This window comes from Bufo bufo, chromosome 5, assembly GCF_905171765.1.
Source record: "Bufo bufo chromosome 5, aBufBuf1.1, whole genome shotgun sequence".
NCBI lineage: Eukaryota > Metazoa > Chordata > Amphibia > Anura > Bufonidae > Bufo > Bufo bufo.
This window is the reverse complement of record NC_053393.1, coordinates 135,124,801-135,149,295: the sequence shown is the minus strand read 5'-3', so window position 1 is coordinate 135,149,295 and position 24,495 is coordinate 135,124,801. Positions and strand designations below refer to the sequence as shown.

The following is a 24,495-nucleotide window of genomic DNA, read 5'->3' as shown; positions in this document are numbered from 1 at the left end:
TTGAAGTGATTGACAGGTGATATAAACCGCTTTTTTATGAATATAGAGCCACAGGGGCATTTGATAAACTCACTTTAGGATTCAGTGTTTTACAAGGGACATCGCCATATGTTTAGCTTATAGGGCTCATTTCTGATGACAGAATCCCTTTAAGGTGCCTACTTTTTCAGTAAAATCAATACATATATTACAAAAATACGTTTCAGAGCATTTAGAACATTTTGAAATATAGTTGTCTAAAAGGTTAGTTATCCTTTAAGCCTGGATTTCGTGGGAGTGACAGCCTAAGTCGTGTTGCACTACTAATCAAAAATGGCATCAAACCTTTACAATAATGTCATTTTAAGGTCCGAGCTCTATTTTCTGATTCCTGGTATGGACATTTATTTAAATGATATTAACACTAGAGGGAGATTAGATGCTTACTGAATACCGTGCACTTATTAAATGGAATATGTCATCTTGGAAGCCCCCCCCACTAAAGTAGGCAGTAACCGGTGTATAGGACATGGATTCTGAATCAGTATTTCTTATCTATATACTTCCTCACATAACTACAGCCAGCCAGGATGTTATATTGTTTTAAGAGGTTGTTCGGCCCCTCTTACCCGCCCCATCTGACACTAGGTATGGAGACGCACTGCTGCACGCCAGGAGGGAAAGTTAGCAAGGCAAAAATCGGAGCAAATATCATGCATATTTCCAACTGTAATTAATAGCACAAGTGCACGATACGTGCCGGGCATCGGACAACTGTCCCATCCTGCATACATCAGTGTCTCTCCAAGCCCAATGTCAGATTAGGTGGGACATAGGGGCGGCCACCCCTTTAAAGCTAAGTGTATGTAGAGGGGATTGGGAACTTTAAATCAGAAGAATGGAGCTCTGACTACTATAGAATATATATTTAGTAGTTAAAGACAATGTGTGTCGTCAATTTTTTTTTCTACCAGTTAAAACCAAATAGCAGCACATATTCTTTTTTCCCAATCTGTTTTTACTTTCCGATTGTAAATTCTATTCCCTGAACATGATTAAAGGGGCGGTCATCTTGCCTAAGCTATAATTGAGAGCCTTTAGAGAACTGCTTTACGGCAGCCCCATGGGCCACAGACACAATGGACAGGAGAGGACCTCATTGATTTCTATTGGCATGCTCTATGATGTGCAGAGTGTTCAAGAGGGAGGAGATTAGCTATGATATCACCTATTGTGAATGGAGGATCCTGTTATCTATACACAGAGGTGATACACGCCATTCTAATTCTGCATTGTAATGATGAGCTGATAACTGCAGTAAAGTGACCTGTACAAACCAAGACATGGCTCCTATTATTAGGCTTAGTGGCCAGTGCAAAAACTGCAGGATATTATGTTTTTTTAAAAATTACATATACCGTATTTTTCGCCCTATGAGACGCACCTGCCCATTAGACGCACCTGCCCATTAGACGCACCTGCCCATTAGACGCACCTAGGTTTTTGAGGAGGAAAATAAGAAAAAAAATATTTTGAACCAAAAGGTGTGCTTTTGGTGGGTTTTGAACTAATGGTGGTCTGTGGATGACACTATTATGGGGGCAACTGTGGAGGACACTTATGGGGGGATCTGTTGGTGACACTGTTATGGGGATCTCTAGATGGCTCTTACTGGGGTCTCTAGATGGCTCTTATTGGGGTCTCTGGATGGCTCTTATTGGGGTCTCTGGATGGCACTGTTATTGGGATCTGTGGATAACACATATATAGCATCTTATGCTATGTGTCATCCACAGATCCCCTCCATAACAGTGTCCCTGTAGTGTGAATGACCCCCAATACAGGGGGTGGGGGTCGCATCTGGTTTTATAATGACAGCGGGGCCCGTGCAGTGACTGTATTCTACTACACGGGCCCCGCTCACTGTATATAATCGTATCTGTAATTGTAGGCATTGTTAATGTATAAACATTCTGGGTAATCAGCGCCTATATTATGGTACTTACAAGCTCTCGGTAGCAGAGAGGAGGGAGGAGGAGCGCTGGCAGCGTGAGTCACTATGTCATGCGCCCACGCCGCCTGCTTCATTCATAAAGTGGGCAGCGCAGGCGCGTGAGGTAGTGACTCACGCTGCCAGCGCCCGTCCTCCCGGCCTGCCTCCTCTCTGCTACCAAGCGCTTGTAAGTACCATAATACAGGCGCTGATTACCCAGAATTTTTATACATTAACAATGTCTACAATTACAGATACGATTATATACAGTGAGCGGTGCCCGTGTAGTAGAATACAGTCACTGCACGGGCCCCGCTGTCATTATAAAACCAAATGCCGGCCCCCAGCCCCTCCTCCCTCTCAGCTGATACACCCGCGCCGCGGCATCGCGCCGCGGCGCGGCATATCATTGAAAATTCGGCAGAATGCAGCATTCGCCCCATAAGACGCTCTGCTATTTCCCCCCCCACTTTTGGGGGGAAAAAAGTGCGTCTTATAGGGCGAAAAATACGGTAGATATTGACATGGAAAAGTAAAAATATCACCAAAAATTCTTAAAAAATGTGTTAGGTAAAAATGTGATTTAAACAATGGGTCATTTTCTGATGACACCTTTCCTTTAATCAGTGCTTCTTAACCTTAAAAAAAAAAAAAAAAAAAAAAAAAAAAAAAAATTTTTTTTACATTTATTAAGTGACTTGCATCAGTTTCCTGGTGTAGAAAAAAAATTGGGGAAAAAATTACTTTTTTCAGTTTTATGCTGCACTTGCTACTGTTTAAAAAGTGTGCATGGCTCAGTGGAGGGGCCCTCGACCCGACAGATTTATTATAAGAGTTATAGAGCAAACCTACACCAGCTTATAGCTAGCAGATAGTTGCTTCTCTGGTGTGGGGACTACCAAAAGATGCAGCAAATGCATTTCTGATTAAGACCAGGAGAGCAGTTGTAGTGAATTTGTATTTCATTATCACCAGTTGCTTTAACCAATAAGAATGTCCATGCTGTATATCTTGACAGTGGAAATTTGGTGCTAAAAATCTGCCGTCGGCTGCGCCTATCACTGTTTTCCGTGGGGTGGCCGTAGTTTACGGCCACAACTGTGCCAAGAAAGGACATGTCTATAAACTTCAGGTACATGAACGGCAGGATGGCCTCCCACGGAGAGGGCAGTAGATTCCATGTGACCCTAAATGGGCTCTAAAGATAATTTAATAGTAGGACCTAAGAAATAATTCATAATGCAGTTACCTAATATATTAGTAAATTGGCCCCAAAAGGTGACATTTGACATTAAAGGGGTTGTCCGGGTTCAGAGCTGAACCTGGACATACCCATAATTTCACCCAGGCAGCCCCCCTGATGTTAGCATCGGAGCATTTCATGCTCCAATGTTCTCCTTTGCCCTGCGCTGGACCGTGCAGGGCAAGGGCTCTTTTATTTACGGGCGGAGGCTTCTGCCGGATGGGCGGGCTTTAGCACTGCCCTAGCCGTTTTAGGGCTAAAGCCTGCCCATCAGTGCCGGTGACGTCACAGGGCTCACTGCTGGGCGGAAGCCTCCGCCTGGCAGCCCTATAGAGAGCCCGGTTCGTCACAAGAACTCCAGAAAATGCCTTTGCCCTGAACGATTTAGCGCAGGGCAAAGGAGAACATCAGAGCATGAACTGCTCCGATGCTAACATCAAGGGGGGCTGCCTGGGTGAAAATGGGGATATATGTCCTGGTTCAGCTCCGGACAACCCCTTTAAACACTATTGTGTAATATGCTGGCACTAATAGCATGATTTTATTAAAAAACATTTGGGCTATAAAGCACATTCCTGAAGCTGAAAACCAAACTATCTGCCTTGGATTTGACTTCAGTACTTAAAAGTGAGAATGAAAAATACGTTTTGACATTGACATATTGTAGTATTAGCTGCCATACGGTTACGGATAGGCAGAAATAACCCTTCTGCCTAGAATGACACATATTGAGTGATTTATTATGACCGCCGTTTTAAACGCAGGTCTTAATACCCTAGTGCTGGCGCTTGATGCGCCTAAGATATGTAAGGCGCCGGCCTATACATAACTTAGGCGCATCCACTGCCGGCCTAAATCTATGCCAGCATCCTTGCTGGTGTAGATTTAGATAATTTTCTACACCTAAAACAGGCGTAGAAAATGATAAATGAGATGGGCCGGCCAGACCCCTTCCCCATTCCCTCTTTTAGAACTGGCGTACGTGGTGTGGAAGAACTCGCGGATTAGGTCGCAAATCCCTTTTGATACCGAATCTGCGGCGTATATCTATTGATAAATGATCCGTATAGGTCCCAGATTCCCCATCTCATAATCAGAAAGGACTTCTGTACACAAAAACACATAACTTTATCTTTCCTTTTTTCATGCGAAAACAAGTTCTGTCTTGTGACATAAAACCATTTCAACTCAAAATGTTCTGTACGGTTCCAGTTTAGGAACAAAACCAGATGAGGAGAGTCAGCAGAGCAATTTAGCTGTTAGCGTGAAGACAAAGCTAGCCATTGTTCAGCGCTTTTTATCACCAATTACAAGACTTGATCATGTCTATCTCTGGGGGAGGCCAGAAGCATTTCTCACACATCACTGTGTAATACTTTCCTTCTCCTTATCTGTTCTCTGTCGAGTAAACCAAAGGGCCCTTTACATGGCCAGATGGAGCAGATGATTGTCGGCAGGGAAGCGTTCCTTCCTGACAATCACCTGCTCGTCAATGGAGCAGACCTCTGCATTTACATGCTGTGATCTCCTCCACAGTATGGAAAGGAGCAATTCTATACGCCTGTCTTAAAAAATGTGCTCCTAAATGTCCAATGTCCACTGCAAACATGGTGACGAGACCTTACGCCAGGGGTGGGGAACCTCCGCATACGGCCCCCGGGATCAATTTATGTGGCCCCCGGCCCCATGCCATAACATATAGTGAAAATGCTAATGACCGCTTTCATTATGGAAGCGGTCATTAGCAAGCGGGAGGCAAGGGAGGTGTTCTGACGCGATCTGACCTGTCAGGTCACAGTACAGCACGGTGGGAAGAAGACCAGGGAGCGTAAGTGAATCTGGAGAGGTACGTTTATTTATCTGAGGTCTGATTGTATACTGGGGAGGGGGGGGGGGTCTGATAGGGGCTGATCTAAGGTTGATTGAGGGTGCGTAAGGTCTGATCTGAGTCTGGGGTCTGATCTAAGGCTGCTGGGTCTGATTTGAGGGTGGGGATTCTGATGGGGGCTGATCTGAGGCTAGGGAAGGTCTGATGGGGGTGTGATCTGAGGCTGGGAGGTCTGATGGGGGTGTGATCTAAGGCTGAGCGGTCTGATGTAGGTTGGGGGGTCTGATAGGGGCTGATCTAAGGTTGATTGAGGGTGCGTAAGGTCTGATCTGGGGCTGGGGTCTGATCTAAGGCTGCTGGGTCTGATTTGAGGCTGCTGGGTCTGATTTGAGGGTGGGGATTCTGATGGGGGCTGATCTGAGGCTAGGGAGGGTCTGATCTGAGGCTAGGGAGGGTCTGATGGGGGTGTGATCTGAGGCTGAGGGGGTCTAATCTAAGGCTGGGGAGGGTCTAATATGAGGCTAGGGAGGGTCTAATGGGGGTCTGATCTGAGGCTGAGCGGTCAGATGGAGGTTGGGGGGTCTGATAGGAGGCTGATGCAGGTGGGGGGGGGGGGGGGAGATCTGAGACTGAGAAAGGGACAAAGGCAGGGAAACTTGCCAAGGAAGAGCCAGTGGCAGTGTGAAAGCTGGGTGAACCCGTTTGGCTGTCTTTAATGCTAAATAAAGAACTAAATAAATAACATTCTGAACTTAAAAATTAGACTTCTATGTTTGGTCAAAATGTGCTGCAAATTTACAGCGCTCTAGATTATATTTTTTATTGAAGTGCAATTTCTGTAACTTACCCATAGGTCAGTTATATGTTTGACCAAATATAGCACTTAAATATTTAAGTTGAGATTTTTGTATGGCCCACAAACGATTTTACACAAATATCCAAATGGCCTTCGGCAGCAAAAAGGTTCCCCAGCCCTGCCTTACGCAGAGGACTACATTTTTAGGGCAGTCATTATTTACTGACCGGGGCTTCTTCCAGGTATTGCATATTAAAAGATGATTTTTAATAATTACAAGGGAAATTAAATATCCTTTTACAGTAATACAACAGATGAAATTTATATGTCTTGACGTTCTCTGTATACCCTGTACAGTCGTACAATGCTTAACAAAGTGTCATATATAATACAAATTATAAACCGTGTGATATGCTTGCTCCAGCAAAAGACACATAAGGAAACACTATTAGAGTGAATAATGTGGCCAAAAATGTATGCATCCCCTCCAAATAGTGTCTCTTGTAACATTCAGGCCTATTTCTGCTCTGACATACAGAATTTCCATAACATAAAATGGCAATTTATTAATGGTTTGAATTGAACTGAATTACTTATGGGTGACACTTACCACACTCACCTGGCTTAAGATCTAATGCTGAAAGTGATTCTGAATGCAAGAAATACAACGTTGGGCTGACAGTAAATAGCACATAATTGTCATGACGCTCATCCAAGATAATAAGAACCAAGTCCCCAACCTGGAAGCTGTTAAGACATGAACACAAAGTAGAATATGTAAGAATGTGGCGGTGCTATTCCTGACTGGATAAGTGCATTGAATTACTTTTGGAAAATGCATTTAACAGTTTTTGCATACTAAGGGGGTGTCAAGTTCAGATACAAGAGGCCCTGAATTAGCTAGTTGCTGGAAGTGCTTCTAGGATACCCCCTGATTAACTGGTATCCCCTGAAAAACTGGGTTCTGAACAGAAGACTTCCCTTGATAAAGGGGTATTTCCATCTGGACATAGGACCCAACTCTGGGATATGCTCTTATCTAAACATCGGGTCCCTGAAGAGAATGGAGAGAAAGCTGAGCTTTGGCTTGGCTATTTTTGGAAGTCTCATAATGGCAAATAAAGTGGTGGCTGTACATTCGCAGCTTAATCTTCATTCACTGTTATGGGACTTCACTTGGCTATTTTCTGAAGTCCCATGGCATGGAATGTAAAGGATGCCAAGCCTGCATGGTGTGCCCTTCGTTCGCAGTGGGTCCCTGTTCTTGAAATAGTAGTGGGTTCCAGAGTAGGGACCTGCATATATTGGGCATTTATGGTACATTGCCATAAATGTCAAGATGGAGCAACCCCTTTTAGTCATAAATTCCAACTGTACATATGGCTAGAGGCTGTTGAAACTGGACCACTACCATTAAAGGGGTTCACAATAAAGATCCTTTATCACCTATGCACAAAGATATGTGATAACTGTATGAAAGCCAAATATAGAAGAGACTGGCAATGCGAGTGGTACGGTAATAGGTGGTAAATGACTGTCTCATCTGATTAAGGAAACTTCTGGTTGGTTAACAGTACACTGATGTCACCAGAAAACAGTCGTGGTGGTCAATCTGACATTTTGTGGAGCTCTAAACTGTTGCTCTTGACTACCATAGGACATTCAGTGAAGGCCGACACACACAAGTATGACTATGGTGTTCTCCCGATACATGTTCTTTATGGTTGGACAGAGCTCAGTGTATAGGTCAGCTCATGTCTGATTATCCTGGAGAAGACAGCTGCTCAGAAACTCATTAGATGGAACTGAACAACCAAATATACTTTCTAGCCACATAAAAAAAACACACAATACATAAGGTGTATATAATACAGGTGTAATTGTACAATACAGCAAAACAAAGCGATCACTATGATGTGAACTACAGAAGTAGAAGCTACAATAGTCACATCCCATTTTAAAGTCATGCTTTTTCTAACATGGAAACAACATAAAGTTTTAAGATACAGTCCCTTAAATATCTCATGTGCACATATTTTAGGATTTGATTGTAAATGCTATGATTTCTCCTAATAAAAACTTCAGCTCCTGCATGCAGTTTAATGGCTTATTTATAGAAAGAATATTTAAGACATAACTGTATATACTTGCATTTAATGGTACGCTGTCATCCTATTATATGGCTAATGCACCAGCTATCTCAACAAAGAGCAGTGGGTCCAGCTAAGAATACACGTGGAAAAAAAAATCCACCACAAAAAGAGGAAACCAGCAGGAGCGGGGATTAATTGTCTATTATGGGTTAATGGAGATGACATAGACATGTTTTATAAAGACATTTATGATCTTAACCCCTTAAAGGGGTTATCCAGGAGGAGATATTTATGACTCAGGATAGGTGATCAGTATGGGATCTGCTGGGGGTGTGGCACCTGGGACCCCCGCCAAACTGCTGTTAGAAGAGGCCTTAAGCACCGCAGCCTCTTCCTAGGCCAGTGACATCACTGTACATCAGTCACATGGCCTAGTTGCAGCTCAGTCCCATACAAGTCAATGGGGTTGAGCTGCAATGCCAAGCACTATACGATATAAGGAGCTTGCATCACTCACCAGACCTCCTGTAAGTGCAGCAGCTCCCTGAAACAGCTGATCAGCGGGGATGCTGGGACTTGGACCCCCGCTGATGTGACAATGATCACCTATCCTCAGGATAAATCATACATATCTTTTCTAGGCTAACCCCTTTAAGGATGTAACAAATTTTATATGTACCATACTTCAGGTCACAAATGATTTCTTCCTTTTTGTGTCTCATTATTCTGCCAGTCATAACTTCTTTTTATTTATTTGTTTTTTGTACATAGCTGCGAGAGCCATTGCTTTTCTTTTTGCCAAGATAAACTTTTCTTCTTTTAGACACAATTTTAATCTATTTCAATTCCTTTTTACTACCAAAAAAAGGCACTTTTATAATATTGTTTTTAAAATGTTATACTGTTCATTCCTTAAATAACAAGTCTAGGTTATGGTTCGGGTTCTTTTGGCAGTCAGGGATACCAACTGCTTGTATGGTAGTTGCTGGGTTGTGTAGTATATACTTACCATGGGGTCAGGCATTGCTGCTGGTGTGAGGCCTATGGTCAGGGGATCCCAGTGCTAAACAATAACTTGTGCTTCATTATGTAAATTCACTACATTTTCCTTCAGCCATCACAGGGAGGAGCTCCAAGAAAAATGTTCACAACTTCCCTAAAGTTCAATGGTAACCGTCTAATCTCAAATTCACAGAGCTCCATCTAGTGGTGGCTGCAAACAGCCAGGAGTATAACATACTATGAGAAGAAAATCACAAGATTTAAAGCTGCATAGGAGAGATTTATCAATATATTTCTGCCGATTGTGTAGGATACACACATTGCAAAATACAGTGTTCAGAATGAACGCCATATGGGTGAAAAAGCTTTTCATCATAGACATTGGCCAAAATGAGTGAGGTGGAGTACAACTTACCTTTCACTTAGATAGCCACTTCTTTATTCTACAGAAAAAGCACTTTTATTCCTTGTGCAAATGAACAGTTAAGTGCAAGAAGCACTAGCCCAAGCCACTCTGTGCACCCTTGCCATCGCTGCTTCTTCAGTTAACCTCTCCCTCTCCTTTTTGACAGGGCCAGACGAGATGAATATGCAGGAACCTGGCCCAGTCAATCAATGATAGGGAGCGACTGGCAGAGGTCGGCGGAGGAGCAAGGGTGCACAAAGTGCTCATTTGCATATGGATTAAAATCACTTTTGTGCCAGAGTGAAGTAATGAGTGAAAGGTATCAGTGCGTTCTGCTGAACTTGTCCTTCTCTGTCTGTTTTTCGAGCCACTGGATTCCCTGATCACAGACTCCATTTGCAATTTTTTCCTGCTTCCCACTACATTGTATGCCACATGAAATGGTGGCTTTAGAAAGTACAACTTGACCCGTAAAAAACAAGTGCTCAGATTATAGCTATGTGAACGAAAAAATTAAAAGGTTATGGCTCCGGGAAAAAATAAAATAAAGAAACAAAAAAAACTCCAATAATCAAGGGGTTAAGAGGAAAAGTTTTCTTTTACAAAAATATAACCCCCCCTTTAACTCTTTCATGACCAAGCCCAAAAAGGCCAGGCAACTTTTTGTGATTTTGTGCATGTGGTGGTTTAGTGACCGTAGCTTTTTTATTTGTTTGACTACCAAAATAATTTTTGCAATTTTCTTCCTTGACACTTAGGATTTTTTTTTTTTATTATAGCTTTTTATTTCTTAAATATTAAAACTGACACAAAAATTAATTATTGCAATGGGTTCCTTATTTTGTGACGATCGTTTTCATATATAACATGTGTAGGTTTGAGAGATCGGGGCGACTATAGTTTCTGTTAGCAACTGCATTTTTAATTATATTTTTTACTTTTTTTTTCACCATAGGAGCCTCAGTTACAGGGAAAAACAGCCCCCTGTAGGGGCATGACACACAGGCAGAGCTGATCAGGGTCTCCTTAGACCCTGCAGCTCTGCTCCTGCCCCTGCTCCAGGACACCCCCGAAGGTGACGTGACCGTCGGGACTAAAAGAGGAAGCGGCTCTGCCGCTCCCTGCAACAAGCGCTCGTTCAGCGCTCTCCTGATGGCACAGCAGAAGGCAGAAGCGGTAATAAACCTCTCCTGTCTTCTCCTCAGGGTCCCTGCTGTGTCTGTCCGCCAGGACCCGACCTGCTCCTGCTAGATTGCAGGAGCAGGAGCTTTAATCCCAGCGCTGATCAGCACTGGGATTAAGGCCGAATGCACACGGCCGTGAGCGGTTTGTGGTAACACGGTCTGCATTCCTGCTGAGAGCAGGAGCGCACGGCGTCATTGGTTGCTATGATGCCGTGCGCTTCATGCCACAGCTGCACTACAGTAATACACTGGTATGATCTATACGAGTGTATTACTGTAGTGCAGCAGCGGCATGAAGCGCATGGCGTCATAGCAACCAATGACGCCGTGCGCTCCTGCTCTTAGCAGGAATCCAGGCCGTGTTACCACGGACCACTCACGGCTGTGTGCATTGGGCCTAAAGCGCTGCCTGCACGTGTATGTATGTGCTATCTGCACGGGGCATGTGCAGATAGGACGTAAATACACAGTGGGCAGTCGGGAAGGGGTTAATCTATACAAAAATAGTCAAATATTTGCAAATATGGTTACTGCACTACTGATCTTATCTTAAAAAATGTTATAGTCCAGTGCTATAGACACACATATACTAAGTGGCATAAAGTAATTTTAGGTAAGAAAAACAAATTCTGCCGCATCATTATAGGGCGCTTGTCAACCGTTTCCAATAATATTCAAAAGAATTGTGACTGCATCAACATTTTATGCAGATTATATATAAAATGGTTCTCTGAGATGGGTTTTAATAAGCTTTCGGCCTATGAAGAACCCAATAAAAAAGGGGTGAGGGTCCTACTTAATACTCTTTTTATCAGGAAAACTGTACAACTAATTGACATTCAGTTCTCGTTGAGAAAAAGACAGCGCTGAACTGATCTGTTTACAAAATGTTTTATTAAAACCTGGGGCAGAGAATATATGAGAGAAGATATACATCTACATGATAATCCTTCCTTGCAGGAAATATAGAGTACAATAACATGTAAACTGGCCAGTCAGATACGGTTTAATAAATGAAGACATACTCTGAAGAGGTCCAGCCAGAAAATACACTCATCTCAGCCATTATAAAAATAGAAAAAAGGAGTCTGAAAATGAAAGTCATAACAATATTGATAGCAAATGAGGACATCCAGTCTTGTACTATACATATATGTACTGTGCAAGAAATGAAATGAGATGTTTCTAAATGAGCCAAGGCCAAAAACATGGAGAATCTGATGAGGAAAGAGAATACAGAATACAAACATTTAGCAGATTGGAAGATATCGGATTCTAAAAACAATCGTCTGACCGGGCTTGAAAATTCTTCAACCAACTTCCTTCTCCTTCTTCAACCAGAAGGTTTCTGTCAGGAGTGTCTGATAACCCTGAGACATCAAATATTGGACAGTGATGGCATGCCCTATTTAAAGGGGTTGTCCGGGTTCAGAGCTGAACCCGGACATACCTCCATTTCCACCCAGGCAGCCCCCCTGACTTGCTTGAGCATCAGAGCAGTTCATGCTCCGATGCTCTCCTTTGCTGTGTGCTAAATTGCGCAGGGAAAAAGCATTTTCCGGAGTTCCGGTGACGTACCGGGCTCTCCATGGGGCTGCCAGAAAGCCCGGTGACGTTACCGCCACTGATGGGCGGTCTTTAGCACTGCCCTACCCTGTAAAACGGCTAGTGCAGCGCTAAAGCAGGCCCATCAGAGACGGTGTTATCACCGAACACACTGTTGGGCAGAAGCTTCTAACCGGCAGTGTGTTATTGTAAACAAAAGAGCCCGTGCCCTGCGCGATCTAGCGCAGGGCAAGGGAGCGCCTCGGAGCGTAATATGCTAACATAAGGGGGGCTGCCTGGGTGAAATTATGGGTATGTCCGGGTTCAGCTCTGAACCCGGACAACCCTTTTAATGCCTATTAGGACATATGCCTATTAGGACATATGGACGTTGACTCTCGCTCTGGTGGCCTCATCCGAATGGGAGCTGAGCTGGAGTAACCTGGCCACAGAGAACTGTGCTGTACTTCCAGTTCAGTTCAATGCTGGCGGCTACTGTGAGCAACTGATGAGTGAGTCTTCTGAGTGTCAGACCCCCACCGATTACGAAGGGGTTCTCTAAAACTGACTCTAAGCTCCTTGAAATGAGGAACATCAAACAGTGGACACTGATGTCATAGGTTTGACCTAGAAATACTTTTTGAAGCAGTTATTTTCACCACTGAGAAACATCCTGGAAAGCTAATAATAAGGTTCCCCGGTAAATGTAGTAAGTTGTATAACTACACAACTAATTCTCCACTGCTCCCGAGTTATAGCAAGGAGTACAAACTAGGGGTCATTAACAATCCACAGGAAATCGCCCTCTAATCAAAGATGTGTTACTTTCCTGGCTGTAATAACTAGTACACTAGAGAAGAAGCCAAGCGGGCTGAGTGCTGCTCTACACAGCATGCCCAGTGATTATGTAACTAAAAGGTAAGCAGCCACTGAATATTAAACAGGCATAGATTTGCCTATATGTGTGCAGTTAATGATATTCTATTCAAAAGGTTAAAGGGAATCTGTCACCGGGATTTTGTGTATAGAGCTGAGGACATGGGTTGCTAGATGGCCGCTAGCACATCCGCAATACCCAGTCCCCATAGCTCTGTGTGCTCCTATTGTGTAAAAAAAAAAAAGGACTTTTTGATCCATATGCAAATTACCCTGAGATGAGTCCAGCGTGAAGGAGCCCAGCACCGCCCCGCATCCTCAGAATCTCCTCCTTGCTACCCGACATCAGAAAGCCAGAGCGCTGTAATCTTGCCATGCGCGAGCTAGCGCATGTGCAGTTCCTTCCCTGAGGCTGATGCCAGCACAGGAAGGAACACTGTGACAACACTGCGCATGCGCTAGCTCGCACATCCCGAGATTACGGCGCTCTGGCTTTCTGACGTCGGGGAGCAAGGAGGAGATTCTGAGGATGCGGGGCGGTGCTGGTCTCCTTCACACTGGACTCATCTCAGGGTAATTTGCATATGGATCAAAACAGTTTTTTTTTTACACAATAAAAGCACACAGAGCTATGGGGACTGGGTATTGCAGATGTGCTAGCGGCCATCTAGCAACCCATGTCATCAGCTCTATACATCAAATCCTGGCGACAGGTTCCCTTTAAAGGGAATCTGTCAGATCCAAAACACTTCCACCCCAAACTAGAATAAGCAGTATATAGTTCAAGTGGTGCTATGTCCGATTATGTCATTTTTATCTTCATATTCACTTGCATTCAGACACTGTGCTCTGAGAAACCGACAGTAAAATGCATTGAGAGGACTCCTCTTTAAGTCCTCTCCATTATGTGCATTAGCATGGGAGTCCTCTCAATGCATTTATTGCTATAATGGGGTCCGTTTCCGCTCAGAGGAAGATTTTTGAAGCGGAGACAAAAGTCGTGCATGTGCCGAATCCATCCTTTCTGTTCTCCTGCTCCGATAATGGGGCAGTTGAATGGAAAGGCTGAACACTGATGTAAACTCAGCCCGAGTATGAAGATAAACATTACATCACTGGACTCAGCACCACTTACACTGTACATGGCTAAGGGTCCATTCAGACGTTCGCAAAATGGGTCCACATACATTCTGCAATTTTGGGGAACAGTTGTGGACCCATTCATTTTCAATGGGGTCGGAATGTGCTGTCCGCATCCGCATTTGCGGATCCGCACTTCTGTTACGCCAAAAATAGTTGCAGTTGCGGACAAGAAAAGGCATTTTCTATGAGAGTGGCGGCGATGTGCCGACCGCAAAATGCGGAATGGATCCACAAAACACATACGGACGTGTGAATGGACCCTTACTCTAGTTTAGCAGACGGATTCCCTTTCATTGAAAGTACAGATGTAGCAGGGGTAACACTCACACTCTTAACTCACATTTCTTAACTCATCGCGTTATCTTGAAACAAAAGCCATTGAAAAGCTATTGCTTAACGCATTTAGTTGCATTTAGTTTAGATAACATGTCTCATAAAGCATGAGTGTTAACCCTGCTACATCCGTAGGTAAGCAAGCAGCAGAGACAAAATGCTCTAGAATGTAAGAACATAGACAGAAAAATCGAAGGTCGAAAGACATGGATTCTTTTTTCTTTTAATTGGTATTTAATGCAATAAAAAAAAAAAATAACTTACTCTCGAATTGCTATTTTCTCAGAATGCCTTGAAGAAACGGATGACATGCTCTGTGACATCTAAAACAGAATAAACAGTCAAATATTAGATTTGAATTTGCACCAAAACCATATACATTACATTTTAATGAACAATTTGGTGTTTTACACTGCTCGCAGTTAGTGCAAAGGTTAGAATTATTATACATGGCGGCCTATACAATACCACATACGCAGACGATACATAATGCTGAGCCTTACAACTCTGACATACGCCTGCGGTTATTATTTCTAGAGGATTGATGCAGGTCTAGGTTTTCGAACTGTCTTTCATTTTCACCAAGGCTTCTTTCACACTGGCATTAGGATCGTCCAGGAAGCTGTTGTGTTCCGACAGGGGAACAGCCTGCCGGATCCGTACTAACGTTTGTACACGTGTACTGCCGGAAGTGCGCCCCGACCCCATTCACTATAATGGAGCCGGGGCGGGAGATGCGGCCGAAGCATGGCAAACATACCGAAAGGCAGCTGGACAAAAACTGCCGGAACAGCCCTAACGCCAGTGTGAAAGAAGCCTAACTCCTATCTTCACTCTGTCATTTCCTTCAGTTATTAACATGGTCAACAAATCAAAGTAGTAAGACCTGCACTTGTGACCATCTCTGGTCACTTATGAGGTGCATATGCTGCACTAGGTTTACGACTGGATTAGAACAATGCTACTTGGTAAGGCTCTGTTCGCACTTGTGTTATGTCCTTATACAGAATACATGTCATTTAGGCTGGATCTAGTGCAAGCACCATGCCAACTGTCTGTACACTGCAAAGTCACAGTGTGGAGGTATTTGCCATAATACCATCGTATTAACAAGTCATAGTATGACAGTATTCTTTTTTTGTACAGGGGTGCAGGAATATGGTTGGAGTACTTCTATACCTCAATATTTAAGATACTGCTAGGTTACAAAGTCAAACAAACTACTAATTTTTGTCACGTCCCATGGTGCCTCAGGTATATTGAGATTCTAGAAGAATCATCTGTGGATTGCAAGAAAGCCTCTTTTTCCCAAATCTACATAAAATTTCAGATAACCCAGTAAAACTACTTCTTACAATAGAAATGACTGTATTTTATCAAGCACCATTCAATGTATGTACAATTAAAATGAAGTGAAAACAAGCGGCAATAAAAACTTAAATAGGACATTAATATCTGATCGGTGGGGGTCCGACACCCCACATCCCCGCCTTTCAGCTGTTCCCAAGCAGCTTCATCCACTGAAATTAATGGTAGTAGCACTGCAGTTACTAGCTCCGTACACTACCCAATGGATGGAGCAGTGTAGTGCCTGCGCCACAGGCGGGAGTGTGGGGTGCTGGACACCTGCTGCTGCTTCACTCACCTCCCCCAGTCCACTGGCTCCCGAGAGCGTGGTACTGCCTTCTATTCTTCCTGGAGGGCCTGGCTGCAGGGGTAGGTCTGTCCCTCTATGGTAGGCCTCTATGGTAGTGGATTTATCTTTTCCAGAATTTATCAGTGAACCTCGCTGAGGCCTGCTTGCTGGCTCAGCCCCTCCTTCTCAGACTGTAGGGCAATTGCACACTTTACCAGTTCTTAAAAGGCCAGCCTGCACACTATAGTTTATACAAGCCAGCGGCGGGACACCTTTGGGTACTTCCCTGAGGGAACGTACCTGAGTAATAGGTTGTCTAGCTTGCTACCCTGCAAAGGAGTTATGTATTAGTTTGTCTGCCCGTGTACAGACTTTTGCCTGTTTCCTGGATACTGACTCTCAGCTACCTGACCTCCATAGATATTTGGATGTCTGCCCTAACCTTGGACTGTTTATTGAACTGCTTGTACTCTACCTGCCCTGACCTCGGCCAGTCTCTGACTATGATTTATCTTGACTAGTGCCCTGCACTGATGTCTCTTACCCCCATGTGTCTGCTGTCCATCACACAGTGACTATTCCAGGAGGTAGTTGTCTGGTGGTTCACCTGCAGCGAAGTCTAGATCCAGGGGTTAAAAGATGAAAACCAGTGGACTTCTAATATAATGCTCTTAGAAATAGACCACAGCCAAATCTATTGGTTGACACAGAGGTTCCTCACTCACTGCCAAACCAATTGATGTCCTATCCTAACGATAGGCATCAATAGCAAAATTCTAGAATACCCCTTTAGGCCCACAAACTAATTCTTCCATCACTACATGCTGCTTATTGTTTTATAAAAAGTTATGAACTAATGTGACCAGAAGTTTTTTTTTTTAAAAGAAAGAGCAATGGAACAGAAATAACATTCCTTCAAGAGTCCAAGACCACTTAGATGTGGTTCCTTCAAGAGTCCAAGACCACTTAGATGTATTGACATAACTACATATCTACTTCTCCTTGGGGCCAAAATTCTGAATGTTTGTAGAACTAAAGACTTAAGCTGCATGACTATAGTTTTTGGAAAACCTACTTTTAGCATTAATTGTTTCTGTGTAGGAAATATAGTGCAAAAAGGGAGAGGATTCAAGGCAAAATCCACAGTGCAAAAAAGGGCCTATGTCTAGCAAAGGAATTCCCAATGTGAATGGAATTACCATACAAGATGTTCTAAAATACAGAAAATCGTAATCTAATTCTGCATCTCACTGGTTACATTTTGCATATTGGCACTTCTTTCTCCATGTTTCCATCAAGATGGCAAAAGCTAGCAGTCAGCAAAGTGAATTATGGGCCATACCTTGACCACTTCACCAGATAGGACTGAAGGTTTTCATAGCACATATAATTAGTTTAGAATTACTGACAGGTTTTACACACCTGATATTTAGGATTTGCTAAGCCTGCTGTAGTAATGGGTTCACTGGTAAATTCTGGAACAGATAAATCCACTACCATAGAATATACAAAGCACATTTCTTACACACAATAAATATTCTTAGGGCTTGTTCACATCTGTGCCGGTGAATCTGTTTGAGGTCTCTGTTGCAGATTCCATCAAAAAGAGTGCAATTTTATTGTCCGTTAAAAAAATGATGCCCCAACCCAAATGGACTCTATTTTATTCAATGGGGTCCTGTTTGGCTCCCTTCAGTTCAGTGTGGCAAATACGGCACTTATGTTATTTTCGTTGTAGAATTTGCTAACGCTGGTATGAACCGAGCCTTATTACAGGGTGAAAACTGCGCTAGTATTAATTGTCTTTACATAGTCGGGGAGATTCATCAAACTGGTGTAAAGTAAAACTGGCGTAGTTGCCGGTAGGAAACCAATCAGATTCTGTCTTTCCTTTTCCAAAGGAGCTGTGAAAAATGAAAAGTGGAATCTGATTAGTTGCTATGGGCAACTAAGCCAGTTCTACTTTACACCAGTTTGATAAATCTCCCCTAATGTCTTACGGACCAAATTGGAAATGTTTCAGATTCCATTTTGTAGACAGCACAAGTGAGGCTGCGTTCACATGTGCAATGACTTTTGTGTTATTCTGCTTCATCTGAGGAAAAGAAAAACACTGAAGGATTAAATAACGAATACAAATGGAATATCTTCCATTCCTATCCATCATTCGTGGACTACAATATTACAAAAGAAAACTTAAAATGCTCTTCCCGCGGTCAAGTTTCCATTATTTTTGGCAGAAGAAAAAACAAGCACACAGACTTTTTCTCCAGTCAAAAATAAGTGAAACTTAACCCAAAACTGATGCTCAAAATTAGCTATAAAAAAAACAAACAGGGATAAAGCATATAATTTCCCCCCCAATTTTAATGTTACTCTAATAGGGCACAAATACGGGAAACACAAGGCTGATGTGATGTCAGTGGAAGCTGAATTGGAGATGCTGCTGGTACTAAAAACAGGCTTTAGCAAAAAGAGAGAGAGATTCAAGATTGAAAACAGATTAAGTAATGAACTGAGGAAAACACGCTGAGAAGTAGTGTGGGTTATGAGACGGGTCCGTGGCTGGCGTTTTACACACTAGTATATCTGTGCAGGGAGCCGGTGTAGATTTGAGGTGTAATCAGCTTCCTGGCGTACATTAGAAGAAACGTGTAGGGTCAGCTATGTCTGGCCTCGCAGCACCCACTTTTTTTTGGAAAAGTGGCAAGTAGGTAGAAAAAGCCCCCAAAAGTTGCACGCGCCAAACTTTATTCGAATTGAGATTCTGGCTTTATTCCCCAACTGCATTATCTTTGAGAGTGCATGCTTAAAACTGCTAAAGGCAAAGGTAACTTCTTACCAATCTCTGGTTTAGTCGCTTATTTTCCTCTTCTTTTTGCTGCAATGTCTGAAAATAGGAAAAGAGAGAATAACCATCGCAGTCATTACCTAACAATATGTGAATATGTAACAGTACAAATCAGGAGAACACATTTATCGCCCCTCAACCACTAGAATATTGCCACATGAGGGGCTCCCCTACTGATTTTCAATTACGGCTCATATGGGATCACCTGGTGATTTCCAATGTAGTATTAGGGCTCGTTCACAATGCGGAGTCTGTGCGTGAATTTACTAATGGGAACAAACCGCCCACATTGTTCTCAATGGGATCCATACGGCAGCAGACTACATCAAGATTACGGCTTGAATGTGTTGGCGTGCCGCTTCCCCTCTCTTTTTTGAAAATTTGTGGATCCAGTTCAGGTTGGTTTCAAGGCAAGCCTGACTGAAGCTGAGCAGGAGAGGACACTCCTAGAAGTGCTGCCCTTGAAATTCGTCTAAAGATGCTCAAACAGATTATTTCAATTAAAATGATCACTGGTTAGGTGAAATTTACCAACAGCCGTTTTATCAGACCCTCATCGTCTGGAAAGAAGTCAATTGTGTATGCAAAAGCTTCATCTAATAGTTGCATGTCCACAAAACAAACTTGCCAGAATGTTCCCAGAGAGACCCTTGTCCTCATGCCTCAGTGTAGAGGCTCGTCCACACAAACGTTTTTTGCATTCTGTATACGGGCCGGCTTTTGCGTTCCGTATACGGAACCATTCATTTTCAATGGTTCCGCCAAAAAAAACTGTACTCCGTATATGCATTCCGTTTCCGTATTTCCGTTCCGTTGAAAGATAGAACATGTCCTATTATTGCCCGCAAATCACGTTCCGTGGCTCCATTCGAGTCAATGGGTCCGCAAAAAAAACGGAACACATACGGAATGTACTCCGTATGTCTTCCGTATCCGTTCTGTTTTTGCAGAACCATCTATAGAACATTTTATGTCCAGCCCAATTTTTTCTATGTAATTACTTAACCGGAAACACAACTGAAAAAAAAAGAAGAAGAAGAAGACAACAGTACAGAGAGACGCCTGGTACTTACTCTCTCCAGCAGAATAATCTTTTGTTTCTCCTCTGACAATGTAATATCACTGAAAGAAAAAGAAAAGAAAGTGCGCACTGATCCAATCACACAATGCGAAATGTTTCATATCATAGCAGATAGTATAATCACAAGGATGGCTGTGACCGACCAGCAGTCACTTGACGCTATTATGGACACTGTGTCATCGCACAGGACTGTCAGCAATGAGAGGTGATGGATCTTCCACTGGCTGACTGCCCTGCGTGATGATGTCCACACAAATGTGCATGTCCACCTACTGAGGTGGTTGCACATGCTCCGTTCCTTCCTTCAAATGCCACCAGCCATATCTATGGTTAGAAGCTGTGACAGTTACAGGGAGAGCGCCACAGCAGAGAGGACACCCCCATGAGCTGCGATAGGGAGACGTGCCGCCTGATATGACAGCCTGAAGAAAATCTAGCAAAGCAATTGAAGCAATAAATGAGATCATTGGATCCGTGTGAGATACAGGGCTGGTCCTAGCGTTGTTAGAAAGAGATGGTCATGTATTATATGATATCTGATTTTCATTTTTTACAGCAATCATGGGATAACAAATGTAAAATAGTTTTTATGAATTTGCACTCAAAATAGATCTGGCTTATAAAATAGAAAGCTTTAAAAAACAACGCCTAGATAACAATATATATTACAGGCCCATTTACTCAGCAGTTAAACTAGAATGGCGAGGGGGAAAAGGGAAATCTTCTCTGTATGTTCTTCAACATGCAACTCAGTAGCTTACTACTGATAAAAAGAGTAAAGCCTCATTCACACAGTCAGTGTTCGGTCAGTGATTTCCATCAGTGATTTTGAGCCAAAACACATTCCATTATACCTCATGGCTGTGTAGCTACACTACTTGCTTTGGCTCACAATCACTGACGGTAATCACTGACCAAAACACTGAAGTGTGAATTAATCTTAAAAGGTTTAACTCTTTCCCAACATGTGACGTAATAGTATTTCACATGTCGGGTCATTAAAGATGGCGCCCGCTCCGGAACGAGCGCCATAGCAACCGGGTGCCTGCTGTTTCATACAGCAGGCACCCACAGCTAATGTCCGCGACCGGCGGTAATGCCAATCGTGGACATTTAACCTCTCAGATGACGTGGTCAAACCTACCACATCTGAGAGCCTGTATTACCGGAAGCGCGTACTTCCGGTAATGCTCCGGCTCCCCCATGTGGTATGGCCAGATTCGTACGGAGCTGAAGAATGAAAATTACAAGTCAGTTTTACAACATAGTGAAAGACATAAATAATAAATTTAAAAAAACCTGTAAAACTCTGGCAAAATTGGGTTTTTTTTCCAATTCCACCCAATTTGGAATTTTATTTCCACCTCCCACTACATCCTATGCAATATTAAACGGTGGTGTTGGAAATTACAACTTGTCCCACAAAAAACAAGCCTCATATGGCAATAATGGAAAAATAAAAAAGTTATGGCTCTGGAAAAGCAGGGAGTGCAAAAAGAAAATGCAAAGGCGAAAAAGCCTGAGGGGTCGAAAGCGTTAAACCACTTAAACAGTTAACCGAAAACCAGTGACTGCACTTACTGAACAGCTGTCATGCTGATTTCTAAAGCGTGCTCCATCCTGTCTTCATCTTCAGAAGGAGGTTCAGGCACAAAAGCTCCACTAGGCTCAGAGGCAGGAACTGTGTGAGCTGAAGACACAAAACTCCTTAGCTTGCTGAGTTCATCATCAATTCTCTTCTTCTCCTCGAGCAAACTTGCTCGGTCTTCAGATAGTGTTTCAATTAGATCTGCACAGTAACACCGTAAACATAGGTGAGAAAAATGATTACATGGTTTAAAGTGTCATTAATTCCAGGCTGCTATACAAATGAAAAAAAAATAAAAAAAATGACCCTAAATATGAAAACAAAAAAATATATAGCATGGGTATGTGAAAAATCATATACTATTAAAATGTAAAAATATTTATCCCATGTGGCAAATGAAGAAACAAAAAAAAAAAGAAGTCAAAATGGCTGATTCGCTTCACCTCCCACAAAAAATGTAATAAAAAGTGATTAAATAGTCCCCCCCCCCAAATAGTATCAATGAAAAGTAAAGATCGCCCTGCAAAAATAAGTCTTCACACAGCTCCGTAAACATAACTACAAAAGAAAGTTATAGGGGTCAGAATTTGGCGATGAAAAGAAAAAAAAAATTATTTTTCAAGGCTTTTATTTTTATTTTTTCAGTATTAAAATGCAACAAAAACTATACCTATGTGGTATTGCTGTAATTATACTGATCTGGAGAATGGAAATAACAGTTCAGTTTTACCATATGGGGAACGCCGTAAAAACAAAACCCATAAAACTGTTGCGGAATTGCGTTCCCCCCCCCCCCCAATTTCAGCCCATTAGGAATTTTTTATCCAGCGCCCCAATACATCCTATGCAATATTATATGGTGCAATTAGAAAACAAACCCTCATACGCTCAGCTGAACGGAAAAATAAAAAATTACATTGCCCCGGAAAGGCAGGAAGTGAAAAACGAATACGCAAAAACAAAAAACCTTCCAGGGCTGAAAGGGTTAAGCTGGATCAACGTACTCCTTGACAGCTGATGTACGCTCTAGGTCAGAGAAGGCACGGTCATATATGAAGCTGTGCACAAGCAGGAAAGGGTTACCCAATGGCGGCTCCTGTCATTAGGATGGGGAAGCATTCTCCGTGTACATGGTCCCCTGATAGATTACCAAGGCTTCTTTCACATTAGCGTTAGGATTGTCCGGCATCCGTACTAACGCTAGCTATTCACTATAATAGAGGTGGCCGGACAAAAACCGCAAGATTCTTCTGCATTACGTATGTAAAGCTGAAATGTTCTACCAAATGTGCAAGGATTAAGATGGTGAGCATAACACTTACCTTTATCTCTTTCCTGCTGCTGTGTGACACTCTTCAGCTTCTCATTCAGTTCACTAATTATATTTTCTTTTTTAAGTCTCTCTCTCGTTAAAACAGTGTTAAAGTTTGTCTATGGGAAAGAGAAGTCCAGTAATGAAACTAATTATTCATAGAATACTCCCCGTGGATACTGATTAGTCTTTTTTTTATTGTGATTTATGAGAAATAAAGGGAAACATAAGAATACATAACAGATCCTGCAACCATACCAAGCGCACTAAAGTCATGAGCACTGCTGATCAACTAGCCCCCGAGAGGCACTGTATGACTGTGCTAATAGGTGATGCAACAAGACCATATTTCTTCTTCATCTCATGGTGCTCAGGAGATTCATATTCCGTACATTGTACATTTTATACTCATCTTGAACTTCTGGTTCTGGTTCAAGTAAACTTTCACCACGATTCTGAACTATTACCTAGAGTAATACATGAGCAGTACTGAACATAAGTCCAAATTGACATTTTTTATTTTCCTACTGCTCCCCGTCCGCCCCCCCCCCTGTCAGCACTCAAAGCTGCACTGAAATACACAGTCTGGACTGCTGTGCTATGCTGACATAATGGAGAGGACTCATGTGCGCACGCATGGCAGTCCTGACAATGTATTTCAGTGCAGCTTTGAGGAACGAGGAGCAGTAGCAAAATAAAAAAGAGTGATCTGGACTCCTTATCTGCAGTACTACTCATGAATTACTGAAGGTAACAGTTCAGGATCGTGATGGCAGAGTTCCTTTACAGTGATTCTCCCGAACCTTAAATGGTCAATGTCATTTCAACAAATGTTGCATAAATTGATAGTACAAATCATTGTAAGAAACTTTGTAATATATCTGATCATATATCGTATCAGTGCTTCTTTTCACCCTCCATTGCCTCTACAAAAACTAACATTCTCTGCCTTGCTTTGAGAGGCAAGATGGCCAATCACTGAAGTATCAGATTACATTCTGCCCATAGAAGTAGAGGGAAGGGTGAGGAAGACAAAAGACGACACAAAAAAAGTCTATGGAGAGGGGAGAAAGAATGCTACTAGATGGAGAAAGAGGCATTTTTCATTGATGATATACTACTAAGTTTCTTATATTCACCTGTTCAATTGATTAATGCAAAGTCTGTTAAAATTACATTGACCTAGTCCTGATGACCTATCCTTAGGATAAGGCCTCACGCACACGGCCGTTGTTTTGGTCCGCATCCGAGCCGCAGTTTTGGCGGCTCGGATGCGGACCCATTCACTTCAATGGGGCCGCAAAAGATGCGGAGAGCACTCTGTGTGCTGTCTTCATCTGTTGCTCCGTTCCGTGGCCCCGCAAAAAAATATATAACATGTCCTATTCTTGTCTGCGCTTTGTGGACAAGAATAGGCAGTTATATTAAAGGCTGTCCGTGCCGTTCCGCAAATTGCGGAATGCACACGGACGCCATCCTTGTTTTGCGGAACGGCATGTAGCCCAAGTCATCAATATCAGATTAGCAGTGGACAGGCCTGGCATCCCCACCACTACAGCAATTAGGCACTGCCACTACATGAAAGATGGAGCTGTGTAGTTCTGAT

General features: G+C 42.8%; 1 protein-coding gene across 3 annotated transcripts in view; it reads right to left on the bottom strand.

Annotated features, from left to right (window-relative positions):
• The window catches only part of RB1CC1 (RB1 inducible coiled-coil 1), a 139,947-nt gene that overhangs the window by 7,954 nt on the left and 107,498 nt on the right, over positions 1–24,495 (bottom strand). For 2 of the 3 annotated variants that reach the window (XM_040434505.1, XM_040434506.1), the window contains exons 16-21: positions 22,900–23,008; positions 21,571–21,778; positions 19,982–20,030; positions 18,900–18,947; positions 14,686–14,744; positions 6,450–6,586 (exon numbers count right to left, since the gene is read on the bottom strand). In XM_040434505.1, the coding sequence (XP_040290439.1) occupies positions 6,450–6,586; positions 14,686–14,744; positions 18,900–18,947; positions 19,982–20,030; positions 21,571–21,778; positions 22,900–23,008 (610 nt within the window). The remainder of the gene's footprint in view (positions 1–6,449; positions 6,587–14,685; positions 14,745–18,899; positions 18,948–19,981; positions 20,031–21,570; positions 21,779–22,899; positions 23,009–24,495) is intronic. The other variant, XM_040434507.1, reaches the window with a different exon arrangement.